We start from the raw sequence: 24,958 nt of genomic DNA, 5'->3' as shown, positions 1-24,958 counted from the left end.
AAGAAAACAACCAGAACCAAAACTAAATAACGTATCTTTACGTTTATATGTACTTTGGAAGGTCACTTAGGGGCATCAAGGAATTCAGAAGGAATAGATTCTTGTAAAGTGACAATAAATCGATAGGTATGATGTAAATTAATCTGATGTGAAGTAGAGGATGTTGACGCAGAATAAAACAATATCTTTAAACGTTAGCAGGGGCTACTCAAATGATGTAATGCTCGAAAGGAGAAAATACTAGGATAAAAGGCACAACCTCGATTCTTAATCCTAAGAGAGACAAAGTCTTCAACAAGTTGTCTTCCTGGGGGGAATGACTCCGGGTTCGCGGCCTCTACTCCGGTTATGGTCTACGAAGGCTATTTCGCAGACTGAGTCGTGCGAAATATCCTTAGTCATCATACCTATTGATTTATCATCATTTCAAAAGAATCTATTCCTTCTGAATTCCTTGATGCCTCCCAAGTGGCCTTCTTCCGAAGTACATATAAACGTAAAGATACCTGATTTAGTTTGATTCCAGTTGTTTTCTTCAATGTGGGTTTCCTGATGAAGGCGCCACGTCGCCGAAACAGGTGTCGATTTTCTACAGCCGGGATATCCCGGATTCGCTGCTTGGGAGGATAGGCCTTAAACTGCACTGTGTCCAGAACAGCTCCGATGAAAGGGCATCTGAGAGGGAGTCAGGTGTGACTTCTGCACGTTTAAATTGGACCCCAGCGAGTGCAGGAGGGCCAACGTAGTCTGGAGGTCGGAAACGACAGCCTGAGGCGAACCTGCCTTTAACAGCCAGTCGTCGAGCTAGGAGAAGACTGGAACCTCTGATCTATGCAGAGGACCTGCGACCACCGCCATCACTTTTGTGAACACCCGAGTGGCACTGGTAAGGCCAAAGGGAAGAACGGTGAACTGAAAATGCTTGTGGCCTACCATGAACCGTAGGTAGCGTCTGTGGGCTGGCAGGACGGGAATATGGAAATAGGCGTCCAACAAGTCTAACGCCACCATCCAATCTCCAAGGTCGAAGGCAGACAGGACCTGAGCCAACATGAGCATTTTGAACTACTCCTTCCGGAGGAAGCGGTGAGGACCCTGAGGTCTAGAATGGGACTCAGGCCTTTGTCCTTCTTGGGCACAAGAAAGTAGCAGGAATAGCAACCACGAACTACTTCTGGCGGAATGTAGCTGGAATAGCAACCACTTTGCCAAGAGAACTCAGACTTCCTGGAGCAGAAAGTGCCAAAGGATCCTCCAACATGCGATCGAAAGACGGCGGCATGGAGGAAGGGGCAGTCTCAAAGTGGAGGGAGTAGCCCCTTCGGACTATTTGCAAAACCCACGAAGCCCAGCCTCCAAACCCTTCTGGCCTGCCCGCTGGGTCCCAGATCCAGGTCCTGGTCGAGCTCCAGACACCAAAGGCACATGAGGTGCGGGTCGGTCACTGACATCAGCCTGGGACAGGCCTCACAAGGCTTCAAGACGGTCCGACAATGGGATAAGCCTTGCACACCAGCAGTCGAAGACACAAAAAGAAGTCAACAAAACGTCGAAAAAAGTACAGTCAAAAAGTGACTAAAGGAGCAGCTAGGCTGGTGCACAAAAAGCAATAACTGACGTCAGCGCGCAGGGGACGGCATCTAAGTAGGCACTGCGATGTCGTCCTGGCGAACACGGCGCCAGACTTGGAGTCGACAGACACCACCTACCAACACGCAGGGTTACTGCTACAAAAAATTCTACGGATCCAGTCTAATGCCTGGGGGTAATTCCGAGGTAAGGAATCTATAACTGTCTCTTTCAGCTCATAACTCACTAATAAAATACCACGTTTTATGTTGGAACATCTGAATCTGATAAAGCGCATAGAGCCAATTGATAGAATTTTTAAATGAAAAATTACCATGAAAGATAGGGGACTGGTCACCTGCAGGGAGTTGAGTGTAGGCCCTGGCTGCAGGCTGTGCACCGCAGTTGACTGGGCACCTGTAGTGTTTAAGTACAGCTGTGGCCAGGCCCAGCAGCCAACCCAGTGAAGCTCGCAGCTAAAGAGGGGTAGGGTAGGCCTAGCTAAGATGGTAATTGTTAGAAAAGGGGGTCTCTAGGTGGCAAGTTGTTACCCTGTCCAAGTAGAGACCATTCTTCAAAGTCAGGATAAGGGGGACACTACTGAAATAACCCCTGCTCATCCCCTTGGTAGAATGGCACGAGCAGAAAGGCTTATCTTAGAGGCAGTGTGTAAAGCATTTTCACAAAACCAACAGCAATACAGTGAAAACACTACGAAAGAACACCACACCAGTTTTAGAAAAATAACCAATATTGTATCTGTGCAAACAAGATCAAAACGATAAATGTCCAACATACAATGGACAGAATCTGTACTCTGCAAGAATAACCCTAAAAATGCAGATACTTGAAGGCGGTAGCTCCTCCGTCCGGTGCTACTGCAATGCTGAAAACAATCAAATCCACCAGGCTGGTCAACCGCTTCAGTGTGAACCGGCATCGGTGGGAGAAGACTTGTAACCAGTTCCGCCGCGGCGGTGGGCTCCGGAAGCGGTGGTCAAGGCTGACGTGTGAAGCAGAGCTGTGCGATTGAGGTGCAAGCAGTGGCTCAGTCCGCGGTTGTCAGTGAGAACAGGCTGGCAGTGCGGACTGTCACTGTGCAAGCTTTGGCGGCCGTTGCGGATCAGCAGTCGATTAGGCTGCCATTGGTGGGCTGCGGCTGCACTGTAGGACGGGACAGGCCGGTGCTGCGTGTACCTTATGAGCAGTGCCCCCAGACCACAGTGCAGACCATGGTGACGATGTCAGCTGGCAACGGCGTCGGTGAAACCTGGGTGGCGGAGTTAAAAGCGGCAGTGCACTCTGCAGTGCCTTCAGGCAACAGAACCGCCGGCGATCTTGTTGGCGGCGTCCAGTTGCAGTTTCTCTCTGTGGCAACAGAGACACGTGGTCCCAGAAGAAAGTGAAATCTTTGCTCTCCCGGAGACATCGTGAACAAGAACCAAGCTTTATTGCAAGCCCTTGGAGATACTCTGCCACAAGTGAAGAAAATCAAGTCCAGCCCAGTTCCTTTCACTGCCCAAGGCAGAAACTGCCACTGCAGGCCAATCCAGCAAAGCAAGAAACAAAACATCAAAGAGGCAGTACTCCTCAGGCATCTCTTCCTGCTCTTCTCCTTTGCAGGTTCCTTGATCCCAGCGGGTTCTCTGAAGTCTTTTATCTCCCTGAGACTTTCAACAATAGGCAAGCTCTACTTCAAGCCCAAAGAGAAAACTAACAGCAGGATAATGAAAGTACAATCCAGTTCTTTCTGCACCAAGACAGAAGCATCAAGCAGCAGGCCAACACGGCAGAGCATGGAGCAAAGTGGCAGTTTCTCCAGACAGCTTTTCCAGCTCTTTTTCCTGGCACATTCTATAGTTCAACAGTAATCTAAAGATCTGGGGTCTGGACCCCAATATTTATACTCTGTTTCTCTTTGTCCTTTTGGGCAGTGTGTGTCTGCTCAGCCCAAACCAGTTCTGTCCTCCCTGGTCCAGCTTCCCGACAGGAGGTGGAGACAGCATTGTCCAAGACAGACCAGGCCCATTCAGGTGCAAGTGAAATCTCCTACTACTACTCTGAATGCAGCCCAGGTCTATTAAGCCCAGCCCTGACTCATCTAGGAAAGGCAGGGCACATCTCGACCCCACCCAGTGGCTGCCTGAAAGAGAATGCACATCGCAAGCCCCTGTCACCCCAAAACCAGACAGCCAATCCACAATCCAGCAGAGGCACACAGATGGCTAAGGAAGAAAATACCTACTTTCCAATAGTGGTATTTTCAAACACAGAACATAAAAAAATCTTTAATAAAATACTCATTTCTACAGTCTGAGGTCAGGCATACTAAACTCATTTCTCGATCTGGTCCCAGTGGGAAGATATACTTGTAAGATGTTACAAAGTACCTCCCATTCTACCCTATGAGAAAGATAGACTTTCAATAGAGTAAAACAAAATACACTGTATTTCACTATCAGGACATGTCGCACACACCAGTACATGTCCTACCTTTCACATACACAGCACCCTGCCCACAGGGGAACATTGGGCCTACCATAGGGGTGACTCATATGTAATAAAAGGGAAGGTTAGGGCCTCGAAGGACAAGTTACTTACCTTCGGTAACGCTTTTTCTAGTAGATACAGTATCTGCCTGTGGATTCCTCATCTTGTGAATATCCCCCTGCGTCAGCAGCATTCGGAAATTCTTTTTGTAGCTTCGCGCCAACGTGGTCAGACGTCACACAGGCACGGCATCGCGCGTGATTCCGCTGTCGTCCACGACACCATAATAGGCCCACGCCTGCGTGATGACATCAGTTCCGCCCTTTTTTCCGTGCCTTCGAGGCACACGGACGGACCAATGACAGTAGAGATATACATAGTATGCACAATACACAAATATCAAGGTAACACACACAGTGTGAAACAAATGCAAATAAACATTTGAAATAAACAATTCCTTGACAACAAAGTAAATACATCATAGTTATAAAAGAGTGGACAATAGGGAGGAATCCACAGGCAGATACTGTATCTACCAGAAAAAGCGTTACCGAAGGTAAGTAACTTCTTCTGATAGATACATCTGCCAGTGGATTCCTCCCGCCTCCATGTTGTCCACTCTTTTATAACTATAATGTAGAATCTCACAGCAGTCCCCACTCCCGGAGGAGGGTGTCCACTCTCCTAAACCAGAAAATCCTGGAGGACAGCACGCGCAAAGTGGCCATCCCTCCTAACTTCGGAATCTAAGCAGTAATACTTCGCAAAAGTATGGAGGGAGGCCCAAGTTGCGGCTCTACAAATGTCCTCAACAGGAACACCCCTAGACAAAGCAGATGTTGATGACTTTGCTCTAGTAGAGTCAGCTCTTATACCCTCTGGAGGGTCCTTACCCGCAAGGACGTAGCAAATCTTAATGCAGAGGATGATCCACCTCGAGAGCGTGCACTTGTGCACCCCCTTCCCCTTCTTGCAGCCAGCAAAGCCCACAAACAGCTGGTCATCCAACCTGAACTCCCGTGTCCTGTCCAGGTAAAAGCTCACCGCCCTCTTAGGGTCCAAACGGTGAAGTCTCCTCCTCCTTGGAAGGGTGAGGAGGAGGATAAAAGGTAGGGAGGGTCACGGACTGCCCCAGATATAAAGGAGTAGCCACTTTAGGCAGAAAAGCAGCCCTGGTCCTTAGAACCATTCTTTCAGCATGGATGGATAAAAACGGGGGCTTAGAACTAAGAGCTTGAAGCTCACTTACCCTCCTTGCCAAGGTAATTGCCACCAGAAAAACAGTCTTGAAAGCCAAAAGTCTCAAGGGACATGTGTGTAAAGGCTTAAAAGGTGAACCCATCAAAAACGTAAGAACAAGGTTCAAATCCCATTGAGGTACAATAAATGGTGTAGGAGGAAATGTATTAGGCCCTTAATGAAACGCAAAACAATTGGAGACTTAAACATAGAGAGCTGGTCTGGCAAACAAAGGGAAGCAGACAAGGCTGACAAATAACCTTTGACAGTTGCCACTGCAAAACCCTGCTGGGCCAAAGAAAGTGCGAATTGGAGTATATTGGACTAACAAGCCCTTACAGAGTCAACGGACTTCTCCCCGCACAATGCAACAAGCTTAGACCATCTATAAGAATAAATGGACTTGGTAGAGTCACGCCTGGCCGACAAGATGACATCTACCACATTGTGCGGAAGAGAAAAGGAAATCAGCTTGCCCCGTTCAATCTCCAGGCATGAAGGTTTAAGGTCTGAAGGTGGGGATGTAGAACCTGCCCCTCCATCTGGGAGAGGAGATCTGCCCTGTGAGGGAGACGGAGCGGAGGGCACAAGGAGAGGTGGAGAAGATCTGTATACCACACACTTCTTGGCCAATCCGGGGCGATCAATATAACTAGGGCCCGGTCTTGGCGAACCTTCCTCAGAACCCGAGGAATCAAGGGTATGCGAGGAAACGCATAAAGGAGTTGCGAGTCCAAACTCAACTGAAACGCGTCCCCCAAGGCTCCCTGCATCGGATATTGGAGGCTGCAGAATGACTGGCAGTGAGCATTCTCGCGAGTGGCGAGCAGGTCCACCCGAGGAGTTCCCCAAGTCCGTAAGACATGATGAACTACCTCCGGGTGAAGCCTCCACTCGAGGTCGGCGGAGAACTGCCGACAGACTGTCTGCTCGCACGTTCTGAACTCCGACCAGATGATTTGCCATCAGACAAATCTGATGGTCCTGAACCCAGGACCAGAGACGCAGAGCCTCTCTGCAGAGACACTGCAACCCTACTCCTCCCTGCTAGTTGACATACCACATCGCGGTCGTGTTGTCAGTCAGGACTTGGACTGACTGCGAAGGGAAGGGAAGGGAGGAAGGCCTTGAGCGCCAGACGTATCGCCCGCAACTCTAGAAGGTGGATGTGAAGCAACCTTTCCTCTGGAGACCAAAGACCCTTGACCTCCAGATCCCCCAGATGAGGACCCCACCCTAGAGTGGATGGATCCGTTATCACTGTGGCCACTGATGAAGGTAGATGAAAAGGCTTTCCTTGTGACAGGTTGCCTTCCACGTCCCACCAAGTCAGATCCGCTGCAGTTTCTCTGGAGATCCTCACTGACTCCCTAAGATCCCCGTTGTGTTGATACCACTGCCTGCGGAGGCACCACTGGAGTGCCCTCATGTGCCAGTGTGCATGACTGACCAACAGAATGCAAGAAGCCATCAGACCGAGCAAGCGAAGGACTGGAACGACCGCTCGATTGAAAAACAAAGGAATCATTTCCTGTATGTCGCGAATCCTTTGAGGAGGAGGGAATGCACGACACACAGTTGTATCCAGTACCGCACCTATGAACAGGTTGCGCTGGGAGGGCACCAGGTGAGATTTGGGTACATTTATCGAAAAACCCAACCTGTGCAACAACGGAGTTATCTCCTGCAGATGATCCAGCACTATCTCTGGAGATTCTGCTTTGATCAGCCAATCGCCCAGATACGGGAATACAGGTATCCCAGACCTTCTGAGATGCACAGCCACCACTGCCATCACCTTAGTGAAGACTCGAGGTGCAGTAGTAATGCCAAACTGAAGGACTGCAAACTGGTAGTGTTGCGAAACAACCGTGAAACGGAGATACTTTCTGTGCGACTTCAGGATTGGGATGTGAAAATACGCATCCTGCAAGTCGATCAACACTATCCAGTCTTCTTCCAACATCGCTTGAAGAACCTGTGCAAGGGTGAGCATCTTGAACTTCTCCTCCTTCAGGTAAAGGTTCATGATCCTGAGATCTAGGATTGGACGGAGTCTGCCATCCTTCGTGGGGATCAGAAAATACCGCGAGTAGCACCCCTGACCACTCTCCTGCTCTGGTACCACCTCTATCGCACCCTTTCTGAACAGAGCCAGGACTTCTTCCTGCAGGAGAAGCAGGTGGTCCTCCGAACAATAACCCTGGCAAGGAGGGTAATTTGGGGAAATTCCCGAAAGGGAAGAGCATACCCATTCACCACGAGATTAAGAACCCAAAGATCTGAGGTAATCAATTCCCAATCTTGTATAAAATGGGTAAGCCGGACCCCAACTGGGCCCACATGATCCGGAAATGCTTTGCGGCGGTGGCAGGGGGCTGGGAAGGTGAAGAGGAGGAGGAGGAGGCTTGACGACCTCTAGGACGAGCTCGTTGTCTTCCTCTATAGGACTTATACAGCGTATTCTGCTGTTGTGGCTGCTGCTGCGATGTTTTATAGGAACAAAAGGAAGATCTTCCAAATCCTCTGAAGCGCCTTCTAGTAGTACCCCTGGTTTGAAGTCCCAAAGATTTTGCTGTGGCCCTACTATCTTTGAAACGTTCAAAGGCAGCGTCAGCTTTCTTGCCAAACAATCCTGAGCCATGAAATGGCAAGTCCATCAAAGCAGACTGTACAACTGTAGAAAACTCTGATGTTTTTAGCCACGCAGCTCTTCTAGCGGCCACCGAAGAGCTCATGACTCTCGCCACCGAACCCGCAGTGTCCAGCTCACTCTGTATAACTTGTCTCTCAACAGCCTGAGTGTCCGCAATTACTTCCTGAAAATCCTTTCCGTCTACCTCAGGAATTTTTGGCACTAGCTGCTTTACGGAATCCATCAAGGCATGGATGTACCGTCCCATAAGACAAGTTGCAATGGTAGATTTTAATGCCATACTGGCTGAAGAGAAGACCTTCTTGGACGCCTGGTCTTGCTTTCTGGATTCCTTTTCCCCAGGAACCTGCGGAAAGGCCCTTACAGACTTCTGCGAGCAGGCAGCCTGCACAACCAGACTCTCAGGCAGAGGGTGTGTTGACAAAAAGTCCGGGTCACCAGGCGCAACCCTATACCTCCTGGCCACAGATTTTGAAACAGCTGGAGCCGTCAAAGGCTTCTTCCAGACCTCATAGATAGGTTCAGCCAAAGCATCATTAAACGGCAGCATTGGCTCAATGACTGAAGAAGGAGAGTGTAGGACCTCTGTCAGAAGGTTAGACTTATACTTCGTAGTTGTCAGAGTGATATTCAATAAGCCTGCTGCCTTTTTAATAACATGATATGGCATCACATCTTTTGAAGGTACATCCGACACAGACGCCAAATCCCACTCAGGGGACAGTTCAAGCCCACTGGCCTCTCTCAGTTCATCAAAAGGATCATCAGAATCCTGTAACTCCCCTTCTTCAGCATCAGCAAACTAATACCTTTCTTCCTCCAGAAGTCTCTGGGCTTCACGCCTTGACCTCTCCTTAGTAAAGGAAGCTGACGGATCTGGAACAGACTCGTCCCGAGCTGGCGTCGAATCCGAAGTCGGGCGAAGTCTAGGTCGAACAGAATCCTGCCTCAGAGTCGTGCGCACCGGCGTCGATGGAATCGGCGTTGACGGCTTCGGCGTTGAAGGCTTCGCCGGCGTCGGAAAATACCATTGCGGTGTAAGAGCCGGCATAAAAGGCATGAAGGGGGCAGGAGCATAAGCCTGGGGAACGCCCAAGTTAAATGCCATAGGACCCGTGGGACTAACAGGTGCACCAGAGGGGTACATCGCCCTGAAGTAAACTCCAAACATTGCATTCAGGAACTGGGATGGATCCTGACCAGGAGCCGGGAAGGCTGGATAAGGTCCACCTGGTTGCTCTCGAGGAGACGGAGTCGTCACGACTTCGAGCTCCTCCTCGACCTGCGGCACCGGGGTCGACGAACCCGCTGGCACTTGCACCTCATCATTACCAACCTCCTCCACCTCACCTTCATCCTCCCGACCAGAAGGATTAGACTGATTCGGAGAAGGGTTCGCTTGCTGCTTCGGTGACTCTGGCGAATTTGGACGCAAAGCCTCACCATCAGTGTCCTGAGCTTCCGACGCCGAAACCTCCACTTCCTTTCGAAGAAGCTTCACTTGCGACTTCGGTCGCGAACTGGAGTCCTTACCTGAATGATGACGTGACTCATGACGCCTCTTCTTATGCTTCTTCCTGGAAGACTTTAAAGCATGGGCAGATGACTACTCCGATCTCGACAGAGACCTCGAACGTCGAGACCGAGATTTCAAAGACTTCTTTTCTTTTTTGTTCTTAAGCTTCGCGACAAGGAGCTTCGTCTCTCTCTCCCGAAGGGCATTCGGAGTCATTTTCTTGCACGATTGGCAATCTTCGACGTCATGATCGGAGCTTAAACACCAGACGCAGCATTCATGCGGGTCACTTATGGACATAGTCTTGCCACACTCCCCGCAAGCCTTAAAACCAGTCTTCTTCGAAGACATCTCGACAGAAGACGAAGATACAGTGAAAACAATCACGAAGTAACAAAGTTACTGTAAAGCTACTGTACGATCCCAGAAAACCGTTGGCGTCGACAACGCGGAAAAAAGGTAACTGATGTCATCACGCTGGTGTGGGCCTATTATGGTGTCGGTGACGTCAGCGGAGTCGCGCGCGATGCCGTGCCTCTGTGAAGTCGGACCACGTTGGCGCAAAGCTACAAAAAGAATTTCCGAATGCTGCTGACACAGGGGGATATTCACAAGGTGAGGAATCCACTGGCAGATGTATCGATCAGAAAGTGGGTGCACTTGTCAAGTCGACATGGTAGTTACAACTGCGCTCAGACACTGCAGTGGCAGGTCTGAGAACCCTTTATAAGGCTGCTTGTGTGGGGGGCACAATCAGTGCTACAGGCCCACTAGCCGTATTTGATTTACAGGCTTTGGGCGCACACAGTGCACTATACTAGGGACATAGTAGTAAATCAAATTAGCCAAACATGGAAACACTAATACATGTATATAATTTATAAGGAGACTATATGCACTTTAGCACTGCATCGGTGGTAAAGAGCCCAGAGTCCGAAAACCAACAAAAACAGGCTCACACACAGAAGGCCAATAAGCAAAAAGTCTGGGGGTAAACCTGCCAAAAGTCAAGTTTAACCAGTAATAAACATTACTTTACATTTCTTTTTACACCAAGAAATTCACTGAAAAAATGTTAAGGTTAAATTGACTTTATAGCTAAGTATGGTTATAGTATCATAATTTACATTTAAGAAACCTGAGAAATTCACTGAAAAATACAAAAGTTAAAATGATGCTATATTAGGTAAACTCATTTAAAGCATTACATTTTGAACTAAAAAAAACATTGAGATTCACCAGAGAGAGAAAGTGAATAAAATTAGCACCCTCGCCACACACTGCTTATTACTTCGCATATTACATCAATCATGAGCTGTTCTATATTACTGTTAACATCAATGTGAAAACTGAAAAGACATCACTGATGACAACACTGTGTGTGGTGGGGGCCCGACTTATAGCAATTAGGCTGGAAGGATTCAAATGCTGCCTATGGCTGAAGTACGGTCATACTGTCAAGGGTGGTAGTTAGGGGTGTGGGTCCTAGTTATGGATGGTGCTGGAACAGTAGTATTGATGAAAATAGGCCAGGATTGGTAAAATGACCCAAAAAAACGCATGACACAAGTAGCAAAATGTGGAACTTTTGTTGCAAAAATTAGACCGAGTTTTGCATCAGCCTAAACCCAGTGACACAGATGCTGTGCAACTTTATAAATAAATGAACGATCTTGGACAAGATTAAAAGGGGGGTGATGTTTAACTAGGTCAAGAAGCATCTGATGTTTCCCAAACTTACTTCTACTGCAGGAGACACCCCTGTTAATGTGCTTAAGTAAATTAGGGGATTAGTTAAGGAATTTAAATAAATGCATTTTACAACATGTTAAAGGACTTGAGAAACAATGAAGAAGCAACTCATACTTGACAAGTAACATCACAATAGATGGCTAGGATAGATAAATCATGGCCTCCAGCATTTCCTCTGGAAAATATGTCCAACGAAAGCATATTTTCATGACAATCACAATACTAGTGGTAGAAGTTCTGCTGGAGAAGTACGCCCTGAAAAAAAAACTTTACTGTAAAGGGTAGGTAGCAGGATAGAATTTGAAGTTGGAGAAGGGTGAAGCAAGTAGCAAGGCAGAAGTGATTTGTCTAGTCATGGCTACAGGTATTATATAGAAACATCTATATAAAAAACACAAATACACACTTCTATGCCCTCAAATAGCTCAGAGAGCTTACACCCAGGTGAATATCACTCCCACATTTGGATAAAAATGTAAGTAGCACTGGAAAGGAATCATCAAGGAAGCTGCAAATAAATGTAAAGCAATTAGAAGTCAAGGAGCTTTAAAGCTGTGACGCAAAGAAATCCTTTGAGAATAATCAAGGTTAAGTGTCCTCAGTAAGGATACGATCAGGTTTCCAGGATGCAAATGAGTCACAAAATGACACCATTGTGAATCTGGAACGAATGGAGGCCTTGTAAAGGGGACTCTAGGAAGTTATCCAAGAGGAGGCAATCAGATAGTATGGTAGAAAGGGAACCCAAAGTTATTAACTAAGGCGGTGGCAAAACAGTGGACAGAAACAAATGTGGCTCTCACAAAATGTATAAATATCTCCCCGAGCTAAGAAAAAGAACTGTCATATAGCTACTTCTTTTCTACATACTGTGTTAAGTTAGCATGAGTTTATTAAATGTTTGCACGCCGTTTTCATTCTTGCTTCACTTTTGCACACAACACATAATTGTTGTTTTAGCTTTCAACCCAGAAGAGCTTTGTGATTTACTAGAGAAATAATATGTTTTTGCTCTGATATCAGTTTTGTTCTGCACTCTGTGTGCACAGTGAGTGCTGAAGGCTACACGGATAACTTAACCCAGTGTTGTTGTAAGGTCTGATCTTCGCACCCCTATAGACATAACACACATGCTGCTGCCAAAATCTGGCTCTAGGCGAGTTTTATATTGTTGTGCTGAACGCACAAAAACACACTTGATGTGCTTCGCATGCAGAGAGCTGGTGGAAGGTGATGTGATCCTCCTGCCACAGAGATTTTGAGGTATGGGCCCGCCCTGCTAAAACCCAAATGAGACCTTCATAGATATAAAATACTAAATGCTAAATAGGGAGGGTGTGAATTAGACTATGTTAATTTCTATTCATTCCAGCATCTTAGTATGCTGTCTTCATTCGCCTTTTATGGACTAATAACTATGCTGATAACTTTGTTGCTTATAATATGTTTGCTAGTATTAAACAAGATACTGCGTTCGAGAACCTTGCATTAGTAAATAAATATTTCAAACATGCACGTGTCCTCTTTTACTCCACGTTCTGGTTTGTGATGATTATATAACGAAAGAGTGTTCATGTGTTCCACGATTCCGGAGGTATTCTAAGTTCATGTTCTGATCTGTCTAAGCATTGGGAGTTTGTTATGACCAATGAGACACTGTAGCTAGGTCGGTAAGGGGATTTTGGGTACTGAGGTGAATTTTGGGCCATCCTAATTCACCGAGGTTCCAGGTCTCTATGCACAGTTCTGTAGGAAAACGGAATTCCCGCTACATGGAGCCCATACGTTGCTGGCCTTATATCATGACACTCTAGTAGTATATAATTCAATCCTTAACCCCTTCATTGACGTTTCCGGTAAACGGTGGTGTCGGAAAAACCTACCTATTTTTGAAATAGGTCTTTTCAAGCTTGATTCTTTCTAAAACGGTTTCCTTGAATTACTACCCAGTTGTGCTACAAAGTTTACTTTGTTTTTTCTAATTCCTGTGCGGTCATGGCCTAACCCGTGGACATTCCGCAGCATAGTCGCATTGCAGTGCGAGATCATTTGCGGGCTTACAATGTACCTTTGGAAGGTTTGGCTGTGATTATGGTGGAGAGTGCGGAACATGCTTACCCCTACGAACTCTTATTCGTGGGTGACATTTCCGGCGGTGGACGCTAATTCAGGCCTATTCCACACATACACTCCCACGGTTGTACCTAATGAGTATACTCCGTACAGAGCACAGGAAGTACCTATTGATGTATGGCAGCATGGAGTTTGGTTTGGTGGTGCCCTACCCCATTCTTTAACCGCTCCGAGGTTAGGTCCTTTGTCCATTCCAGGCGCTAGTTGGCCTGTTTTGGCAGGATTTACTCCTCATCCTCTACACGGCAATTGTAATGTGGCTGAACTCCGATGACTACATGTAGTCGAGATTGCCGTGATTAGAGCCTTAGTGCATTACATGGGCCGTAATCTTCCGGGTGGAGCCCCAGGGGGTGCGGCGCTTCCGGCAGGGCAGGGTGGTTTGAAAATCAGTCCTGTCATGGTCAATGCCGTTATGGGCAAGAAGCCCCAGGAAAAGGATGATTTTCCTTTCTGGCTTGCCGAGAAATTTGACCAGCTGGAAGCTGTGTTTCCTAATACGACTCCTGGTGAAAAACACTGGCTTCTTACGCTTAGTTTGCCGAAGGATTTGGCCCCTGAGCTCGTTAACTGTGAGACCTGGGGGAAGACTTTTGCGGCAGTCTATGCTCGGTGCTACGGCACCCAGTCTATGTCCGTGCTGTCTTCGGTCCTTAAACGTGTTCATGATGATCACGGACCGGAATCTGCGGTCGAGTTGGGCATGCGCCTGTGTGGCACCTTTGACGTAGTTTGCGATCTGATCCTTGCTAATGTCAAGGGGGATGCAGTGAACTTTCAGGTTGCTAACGCGTTAGCGGCGCTTCCCGAGGCCGAGAAACCCCGACAGTTAGCGAAGATCATTGTGGCGGCTTATAAGACCGTGGGTCGCAATGCCAAGGGACTTAAGCCTTTTTCTGTTAAAGAGAAGAAGCAGCCCCAGTGACAAGCTTCGGAGACTGACGTTCAGCCCAAGTCCAATAAACAAAATCGGCCTAAAAAACAGAAACAGGGAAAGCAACCCCGACAACAACAAACACAGGTTTCTCGTCCTGCGTCTCCGTTGCCTACGCAGTCGGAACGTGTTTATGACTTAAGCGACCGCGCGACGATTAAGACTCCTGATCGATTTCAGGCTTCTGACCAATGCTCTCCTCGTTCCTTTCAGGACTCATCGGCTCCGACGACCGGTGGTGGAGGGGGCGGTGGCAGGGGTCGGGGTGGCCAGCAAGGACGTGACCAGCCCCGCCCAAGGAACGGTGCAGAAAAGCAGGAAGGCTCTATGCCTGGGAGACCACAGTTTGCCAAGAAGAAAGTCGCAGCCTTAACAGCGCATCGATATGCCCCAGATAGTGAGAACGCGGCTTCGGAATCTGACGTGGGCTCAGACCTTGCTGGACAGCGCGGCGGAGATTACCATAGTGAGAGAGGCGCTCTGTCCACTACTGTTACTTATGTTGTCATTGAAACAGCTGACACCAGAGTTGCTCCCCCTGATAGACTTTTTGAAATTGCCCTGTTAATTGAAGGTGATATACAACGAACCATAAAAGGGGTATTTTGGGAAAATCTTTCGTCTACATATGACATTTTGCTTTCAGAGGCTGACTGGCCCCCACCTTTTGTGCTCGCAACTCCGCGAGGGGAATAGGTAATCCTCCCCAGTTTCGCGAACACTGTCTCGAAAGAGGATGCGCTGCATTTTGCAGAAGAGTGGGCTCTAGCTCTGGTGCCGGCTGTGTACCGCAAATCAGTGTGGTTGGGATAAATTGTCCCTGAGCCACGAGATACCTTTACGGTCTCAGCCTCAACCTCAATATCCTATAAGACGTGAAGCAAAACCTTCCGTCGCGGCAATCCTTGAACAATTGGAATATCAAGGTGTAATTGAAATGTGTGTGTCACCGATGAATAACCCTCTTTTTACTGTAAACAAGCCTGACGGTTCATATCGTTTTTGGTTTTGGATTACCAGCATTTGAACTCGCATGGCCGTAACTGTGCAGTACAGAATACTCACGGCTCTGCTCTTGTGAATAGTCTTGTGCGTAAGCAGTTTAAAACCACGCTTGACATTTCCTATTGTTTTTATGCCCGCAGATTGGACGGTCTAAGTTCCCAATGGACCTCTTTTACATGCGGCGGTGTGCAAAAAATGTTTCGGCGTCTCCCTATGGGCTATAAGAATAGTCCTGGGGTTTTTTCCGCCCGCATTGTCTCTCTTTTGGAGAGAATCGACCCAGATGCTTGTTCGTATGTGGATGACATATCTCACAGATGACGAACTTTGGGAGCATCTGTGTCGAGTCAACAGTATAATTTGTAACTTTGCAGATCTAGGATACAAGTTAAACTTTGCAAAATCGCACATTGCAGAGTACACAGTGTTGTTTCTGGGCTACGAGCTTAACAATGAAGGAAAGGGATTGGCTCCTCACTTCCTGGAGAAATGCGCACAATTGCGCGCTCCAACAACACTGAAAAAATTACAATCTTTACTGGGCTTTTTGAATTTCGGGAGAACTTACATTCCGGAATATGCCCAGCGTATCAAGCCTTTGTATGCTTTGATACAACCATCTTTTTCCAAATCATGCTGGCTGCCTGAGCATTCGGCTATACTGCAGTCTTTGCAGGCTGATCTGCTCGCTTCTAAATTCTTACTGACTCGTGATAATCAGACCAACCTGGTGATAAGAATTATCCCTGGGACGGTGGGTTTCACGTACCTAACTTTTAATGAAGGAGACACAGTACCTATTGCTTACAAGTCACACTTGTACACTTAGGCTAAATTGCGCTTTTCCACTGTGGAGAAAGTTTTGACGGCTGTGCAGATGGCTATTCTTAAGGAACGTGCCCTGTCACAGGGAAAGCGCATGTTGGTTGTTACCCCGTGTCCTGCCTTGGAGGCAGTCACAAATGCCAGTGTACCTGATTCTAAAGCTTTGTACCCTCGGTGGATTCAATGGGCTGCGTCCTTGACATCTCAGGATGTCATGTTTATCATTGACCCCACATTACGGTCCCAGGAGTACTTACAGTATGAATTTGTTCATCCGGCTCCATTAGCAATGCGACCCCTGGAGGATTTCCATTGCATCATTTACACCGATTATCGGCGCAGGTTGCGCATGGCTCTAAACATGCCTACGTTTCCGCATGCGCCATTGTGGTCGGTGCCATGGTGAACAATGAGTTCAAGTTCAGTGTCGTGCACACGCAGACACTTGGAGACTGCACTGCACAATTAGCAGAGCTTCGTGCTCTGATGCTTGCGTTGGAGTACGCAGATCCTAGGTTGACTACTCTTATCGTAAGTGATTCTTACTACTGTGTCCAGTCTTACAATGAGAACTTGTTCTTTTGGATTCAGAAGGAGTTTCGTGATTCCAAGGGTAGCACAATAAAACATAAAATGATCTGGGTCCGAGTGGCTGAGCTTAAAGAGCAGTAGCCACTTGTGTTTGTGATTTATACTCTCGGCCATCAGCGTGTGGGAGTCCACGCTGTCGGTAATTCACTTGCTGATGAAGCAGCAAAGTCAGCAGTATCTAAATATTTAGTTGCAGCAGTTACACGGTCCAAAAGTAAAATAGATGAGGACATCTTGGCGGCTGTTGCTGCCACTGAGAAGGGAGGTAAATATCCTACGGGGTTCCCTTCGAAGTACACATACCACTTAAGTCCCGATAAGGTTCCTTATGTGAAAATTCCTGATGTTGGCGAACGTTTGATTCCCAACTCGGATCGCAGAGCTACTTTGATTACAGCGGCTCATGAAGGTGTAGCGTCTGCGCATGCGGGCGTCTCAGCCACTGTAACTCAGCTACAACAGAGGTTCTGGTGGCAGGGACTGTACAAACAGACGCGTGATTATGTCCTTCAATGTGACATTTGCCAGCAGATCAAGCCTTCGACTGCTGCGCGTCTGCCACAGACACAGTTGTACATTTCTAATAAACCACTGGGGTGTGTTTATTTAGATCACGGACTGTCATAAGAGATTTGCGTGTCTTTATAGGGATTTTTGCCTGTGGTACCTTCCATTCGGATCAGGGTCCGGCTTTCGCCTCTAAGCCGTATAAGGATGCTATGGTTTCGTTGGAGGTCCAAGTCAAGTTTTCGTCTCTGTACAGACCTGAGGGTAATAGTGTAGTGGAACGAATGAACCGTGACTTAAAGCAATCTTTGACAGCTCGAGTTATAGGCACTGGCAGAAACTGGCTGGCCCATCTCAATGGCGTGCAGCGTGCTCTTAATAATCTCCCTAGAAGGTCTCTGGGTGGGCGGACCCCGTTCGAAATGCTCTTTGGTATCAAGATGTATGTCCCTGACCTCGATGGTCTAGACTGCGTGGCCACGGCCTTTGACGTAGATGAACATTGCGCTGTTTTACAGGATCTACAAAAGACCAGAGACAGTCTTGCAAAGGAACATTTGCCCTCCACATCGGATGATGCATTGCAGATCCCGGTAGTTGGCTGGCTACCCAAAGTTGGAGAACTGGCTCGAGAGAAGATCGATAACAATAAAGAATTTGGTCCTTCCTATCGAGCACCGGTCCCCATTCTTGGAGTGAAGGGCACAACAACAGTCATTTTACCACCACTTCCAGGTCGTAAGGAAAACAGGTTTATCTCAATTGACAATGTCAAGATACACAGGGTGGCCGATTCTTCATAGCATGACACCGGCAGTCTCTTGTCCTTCGATTGTGAGAAATTCTGTATTGGCCATTACTGCAGCTGCTGAGCCAGAAGTGGCCCTCGAGATGCCCGTCATTTCCAATCCTTTAATGAACACTTTCCCAGTTAATAACGTTGATGACCTAGATTATTCCTATCCTGACGATTTATCGATGCCTGACTTACAAACACGTTTGGCCACAGACTCAAGATTCTCATTTGACTCTGCTTCAGTGACTTCGACAAAACCCTCACGTTGTGCAATTTATGCCTCTTTATTCAAGAAACATTTTTTGGTTCCCCCTTTGACATATATTTGGCTAATGCTTTTTTCAGTATACCTTTTTATGTCATTTGGTTTTGTGTTTTATTTTTTCCATATCATGGATGGACACTATGTCGAGGAGAGAACATGCATTCGACATCTTAATGGAACTTTGGCCCCCTTATTCTCTTCATATTCTGCACACAGACTAAAAAGAGACTTGAACTTTGTTAACATCACAGCTTGGCCGGTTCTTGATGGGATTGTGTGGGATGCAGTTAAATTTCAAATTCATGGCCCCACTGAAGAGGTTAATGTCCCAAATGTACTGATAGTGAACATGGGGGATGTGGTAAAACAAAGCATACGTTCTGATGATTGGAATGTTCAGGCCGTAGAATCATTATTCTCGGATTTAAAATATTATGCTGCCTTTGATGCTGAAGATTTATATTTAGAATCTGCTAATTATGATGATTTATTTTGCTTTCAACATTTTGGTAATCATTTTTTGCATAAGAAAAGTTCTAGAAGGGGTACTGTAAATTACACACAGTGGGAACATTGCCCTGCACCATTACAAGGCAGCTCCAGTACGTTTTTGAAGAAGTACTCTTACTTTACCGACTTTAATCAATCGAGTCCTGAGTCATTTTATTTTAAGATGACACAGAAACCCATGTCCAAAGTTAGACTTACCGATACTAAATTATTGTATTCGAAATCCTTTCTAGAAAAATTGGCTGAAGATGGCTACGAGCTATGGAAGGAAACAATTGACCTTAAATCGGTTTGGGGTTCTAAAAGTTGTCAGGTACAAGGCACTGAGGCTTTGCACCGTGCATGTCTCATCCCGAATCACATGTTGTTTTTGAATTCTACTATTTCTCAGACAACGTGCTTTGGATTGGCTACTTCAAAAAAGTTAAATACCCCTGCTGTCCCTGATTTAGATGAATATTCAGGTTGGGATAATTACACAAAGTTTTCCATTAGAGAGTTGCAAACATTAATGAATAATGCATCCTCTAATGTGTTCAGTTTTGATCCAAAGGGTGGGCTGCTATTGCACAGAAGCTCTGACTCTTGCCAGCATCGCTTTCTGGGTTTAACTGAAGGTTTTACACAAGTCAGGCCTGATCCACGTTTTGATCCTGACCACACTGTTACAACATACTCAGTTGGCAAATTATGTCAAAATTGGTTACAACATACTACATTAGCTGCTGTTAAATTACATCTATCTAAGGTAACTCATGAGGTGGATATTAATGATTTTATAAAAGGCCCGGCAAGCGGTAGATCTAAACGTTGGATTTATGCTGCTTACAATGAAATTTGGAAGCTTTCACAGTTTGAGGCTACTAAGCGCCTGAGAGCAATTGATCAAGCAAATTTAGAAAAGGTGCTTGCAGTTGTCGATAACAGTATTAACATGCTTTCTTCCCGCATATACACGTTGAATAACATTGTTTCTTCAGTGGTTGATATTGTAAATGATGAGGTGTCTGTTTTATACCATGGCCAAAATCAATTGCGTTCTGCAATGCAGTTTGCATGGACTCTGCAGACTGTTAAGTCTGGCCGTGTGCCCTGGAATTACATGAACGTTTCCTCCCTCTTTGCCCCGTTTAATTTGACTGAGAAACAGCGCATGCTTTCAATGCGAGATGCATCATTTTCCATGTTACACATTGAGAGGTTGGAATCTTTAACGTTCTGTTGCTGAGGCCACTGATGCAACGTGGCTTATCCACGGATTAATTACATTACCATTCGCCTTGTACAAATTCACTAGTTGTATGCGACATGTTGCAATAGGACGTTATGAACCGTTAGGTGGTGCCTTCCTCCATGAAGCATGGTCTCTTCCTTTCACATATAGGTGCCTGAAAGACGGCAAAGAAGTTTATCTTAATGGGGAGGAATGCACTGAGTCTCCTGACCATTCATTATTATGCAGACACATCCAATTACATGGTTCCTGCAACCAGGAACGACCTAATCTGGCCTGTGTATTAAAAGGAACTCCTGTTCCTCAATTGTTCCCACGTTTACACTTTTGGCAAATGGTAGTTATTTGCTGTTGAATAACGAGGAGTGTTGTGGTTTAATTGTTGGTAACTATCTCAACGTGTTGTGTGCTGCAAAAACGTTATGTATCCCCCTACACATGGGAATTCAGATGTTTTCATCTGGCCGCGCATCCCAACCTTGAAGGCAGAGTTCAATGGCATGACTAGAATAAGAGCCCTTTTGTCTCAGAAAGAGGTGGCCCTGAGTTCGGCCCGAGAAACATTCGTCCTTCACATAGCTAACACACGCACAGAAGTGCAGGCGCTTTTAAATACTGATTTACCGTTACATTTCAGCGAGCTGGTTCATCAAATCTTTAATTCCTCCTCCACTTCCGGCCTTGCTCACTTTTTTAAATTAGTTAGCAGCGGTCTCGTGACTTCATTTGAAAAAATATTTGGGGTCATCCCTGCTTTCTTTCATTCTATTTTTTCGAGTTTGTTTGGAGGCTTCCCTGTCTTGACCAATGAGACACTGTAGCTAGCTCCGTAAGGGGATTTTGGGTACTGAGGTGAGTTTTGGCCATCCTAATTCACGGAGGTTCCAGGTCTCTATGCAGAGTTCTGTAGGAGAACGGAATTCCCGCTAGAGTACATTATGCCCATCACATCTGGGATGCGTCTTCTTGGGAAAAAAATGTGAAGGGACTGAAGATATATTTCCATAATTACACAAGCGTCCCAAATCAAAAGAAACCTATCCACAGATACAACTAGAAACACTTTCAAACCGTGCTGACAAGGGATTTGAAGAATGACATTGCCTTGACAACAAGAGACGGGACTAGGAATTGAATGCAGATGAAGCCAATAAAGACTTAAGGAATGAACAGACTCCCAGCGAGGGTTAGAAAACAAATAGGTGTGTTTGTAGTCCCTCTACTATACTTTTGAAGCATTGCATGGGTATTTGTGCATTCAATTTAATTTTACAATACAAATGTTTTCTGTTAATTATAACATATCCCAATTTAGCAACCACATTAAAACATGGAGGGAGGGAAAGGTTCAGACAACCTTTAGTCACCAAGGCAAGCATATTTAGCCCCAGATTTAGATCAATTAATAAGATGTGATTACGGAGTATGTGATATCAGAACATTGTATATGCGATGACCAGAATAATCATTTTGAGCATGTAACGTAAGTAATTTGCTGTGATGCTAAAATATATAAATCTACCTGTTGTTCAGTAGAATATTTGAACACTTAATATCTCTGTGCAAAAAATTCTTCTTATGGCAATAGTCCAAGCCCTCCATCAGCTGCCTCATGAATGACTTGATGTGATTTTCATCAAAATGAACTAATCCAGATTCCAAAAGGCCCATGAGGTCATGATCCATATATTCGAACACCAAGTAAAACGCACCTTTAAACAGAAGAAGACATTTGATATGATCTGCTAAAAGAAAATAGGACAAGCTACACGTGTTTACAGTTTCTGTGCAATCAACACTGAGCATAAAAAGATGAGCAATAAAAATCAAATACATTTCCAAATCGCCATGTAAGGTATACATAATCTAGTAAGAAAAGCATTTTTCAGGAACCATTTACACGATAAGTAAAATGTGCACTTACACATGCCTAAAATAAAAAAAAATTACATTTGCAGGGACACTAGTACATTAGAATTAATGTGTGCAAAAGCAACAGGGCTCTCTTTAAAAGGGAGCGCACAAAGACATTCAAGACCAACGATTTGGCTGGGGGGGTGGGAAAAAAGGACTACTGCAGAATAAACAACAAATAAGGACAATTATGATTCTGTGTATGTCTAATCCAATGAGCAAACTTCTTAGAATCTTGACAGTCTTATATACCCAGAAATAAGCCAATATGCAGCTAAATTTTGTTTTTGGGGGGAAAAATAGGGAAAAGGTGCTGCAGAAGAAAGAGTCTGGTTTTCCCCTGCAAATGGTATCAACATAGGGTTTGTGGTGCTGAACTCATCTTCCCAGCTTTCAGGAATAAGCACACTTTTGTCAGAAACCCAACATTTTTTACAGTTTTGGCATTTTACTGGGATATAGCCTATTTTTGTTACTTTTTGAGCTTTCAACCTCTTTCCAGTTAGTGGGTGTGAAAGCAATAATGGATGTCTGAAAGACCTACATTTCAGGAAATTAAACAAAGTTCTGAATTCAGAATGAGGTTCTTTGTGTAGAACCTTCAAGTTTCTTTCATAGAAACGGACAGTTGAAAAATCAGAAAAATTGAAAAGGAGTTCGAAAGAACTGGCATTTTTGCCAACGTTTTCAACTAACTTCTTCTAAGTATAACAGATGTTTGAAAACAATATACCTTTACATCAGCGGGACCCTTCAGGTTGTGAGGATATATAGGACTTGTAGGTTCACCAAAAATCAGAGGAACCCAGAGCCAATAACTGAGCAACGTCTTGCAGTGGTTTTTCACTGTGTACCGGATATATAGCAATTAATTTGGAAAAATATAAAGGGTGAATCATAGGTATCAAAGACACCTATGTAGTTCCGAAATGAGAACAAAATATAGAGTTTCAGAAATAGTAGCTATTTGCACAGTTCCAAATAGTGGTTACTCATACTAGCCTGTGAATGGTAGGACATTTTTCAAAGTGACTTATTTTTTACACATTGTCTTACATTAGGAAGGCAGAAATGCATAGAAAGTCAATAGGTAATAACAGTTGCTCTACAATTCTGAGTTCCCCTAAGCCTCCCGAGAAAAACGGTACCTCAATTGTGTGGATGGGCCTAGTGCCCGCGACAGGAAACGGCCCAAAACGCAACATAGTATCACAAAACAAATGCCAGTACTGCCAAATAATTCTGAGATCTTATTTCATTCTATACATATGAACAAAACAATATGCAAGAGAAATTCTAATCATAGAGTCAATCAGTTCGAATTTGCATTTTATTTACACTTTTCTTCTTTCATATATTTTTTTTAAACATTTCTATATTTCAACAAAAACTTTCTTTAGTGAAGCACATTACAAAAACTAACATGAAAGTACTTTTCTCCTTAAATCTCATTCATACTCATTCATACTGAAAGACATTTCATTCATACTCAAAACATTAATTCAACTACCAGTCTAAAACGACATACACTTTTTTACAATTTATATACAATTTATGAATAAGAAACCACAGAATCTCATTAATAAGTATAAATCCCTGAATTCATCATACAGCTGGCTCAGTTTGCACTCATACACAATTACTTTTACTTTGATGGAGATTTCTATTTTCAGATAGGTGGAGTGGCGATGGGCTGTCCATTCGCCCCGGAATTAGCCGTCCTCTTTATGTCAATCTATGAGGATAAATTCATTTACCAAGAGAACCCCTTTGGACATTCAATCAGTCATTGGAGTCGTTTCATTGACGACGTTTTCTTTGTGTGGTCTGGCTCTGAAGAGGAATTAAAGCTTTTCAATCAGTGGCTCAGTAATAGAACACAAGAGATCAAATTTAGTCTCATATATTCAAAAAACAAAATCCCATTCTTGGATGTAGAGGTATACCCTTCGGATGAAGGAGATTTGATAACAACCCTACACAAAATCGATTTGTTTTGTGATACTATTTAAGGCAGGGTTTGGCCTTACTGCTTGGGAACCCATACCCAGTGGTGATCAGTAATTGTGTTAGCAAAACGCAACATAGACATCACATCTTTACAGTGGAAACTGACAGTTTTTTTGCAAATTGCCTAGCTGTAAGATTTCGAACCCTTGCTCTGCCGGCATCTAGAGAAACCTAGCACACCTATACATTATTGAAAACTAGACAACCAGGGGAATCCAGGAGGGGGTGACTTTTATGTGTTGCTCTCATCAGGATCCGTTACCGACAATCCCCTGCAAACATCAAACTTAGTATGACTTTTGGTAGAAATGTAGGATTGGTCCGCAGAACCACGTTGTTTTGGTGCATTTGTAAGACTGGTTCTTGTATGATTAGTGCCTGAAGCTCACCCACTCTCCTCAGAGATGTGATCGATATGAGGAAAGCTACCTTCCAATTAAGATTTATGCAATGGTTCAAAAGGTGGACCCGTTAGCCTGGTGAGGACAATGTTGAGATTCCACACTGGAGCAGGTGGAAGTCTTGAAGGAATGATTCTTTTAAGTCCAGCCATAAATGATTTGATGACAGGCTTTCTAAAAAGAGACAAATGTCTATTCTGTAGGTATGCAGCTATTGCAGCAAGATGTAAGCGTATGGAATAGTAAGCTAAATTGGAACACTGCAGATATAGTAAATATCAAATCATGTTTTAAATTGAAGCGTCCAGTGGATCTATTTGATTGTTATTGCAGTATATCACAAATCGCTTCCACTTTGCTGTATAGCATGCTCTTGTGGTAGGACGTCTAGTCTCTTTGATAATATTTATACAGTCTTGTGGAAGATTAAGGTAGCCAAACTCTAAGATTTCAGGTGCCAGATCGCAAGGTTGAGATGTCTGAGATCTGGATGTCTTATTTCTCCATGGCACTGAGTGAGGTGTAGTTTTTGGTGAGGAACTACTGAGAGCTCAAAAGGAGTTATCGAGCCAATGTGGGAACAACTAGGATTAATGTCACGGACACCGGTC

The 24,958-nt window shown here is 45.2% G+C and overlaps 1 protein-coding gene across 2 annotated transcripts in view; it reads right to left on the bottom strand.

Moving 5' to 3' along the window:
- The window catches only part of CDK13 (cyclin dependent kinase 13), an 841,634-nt gene that overhangs the window by 302,125 nt on the left and 514,551 nt on the right, over positions 1-24,958 (bottom strand). For both annotated transcript variants that reach the window (XM_086964864.1, XM_086964863.1), the window contains exon 8: positions 21,545-21,734. In XM_086964864.1, the coding sequence (XP_086820990.1) occupies positions 21,545-21,734 (190 nt within the window). The remainder of the gene's footprint in view (positions 1-21,544; positions 21,735-24,958) is intronic.

The sequence above is a fragment of the Lissotriton vulgaris genome, chromosome 4_1 (assembly GCF_964263255.1).
Source record: "Lissotriton vulgaris chromosome 4_1, aLisVul1.2, whole genome shotgun sequence".
Lineage (NCBI taxonomy): Eukaryota > Metazoa > Chordata > Amphibia > Caudata > Salamandridae > Lissotriton > Lissotriton vulgaris.
This window is presented reverse-complemented; position numbering and strand designations above follow the sequence as displayed.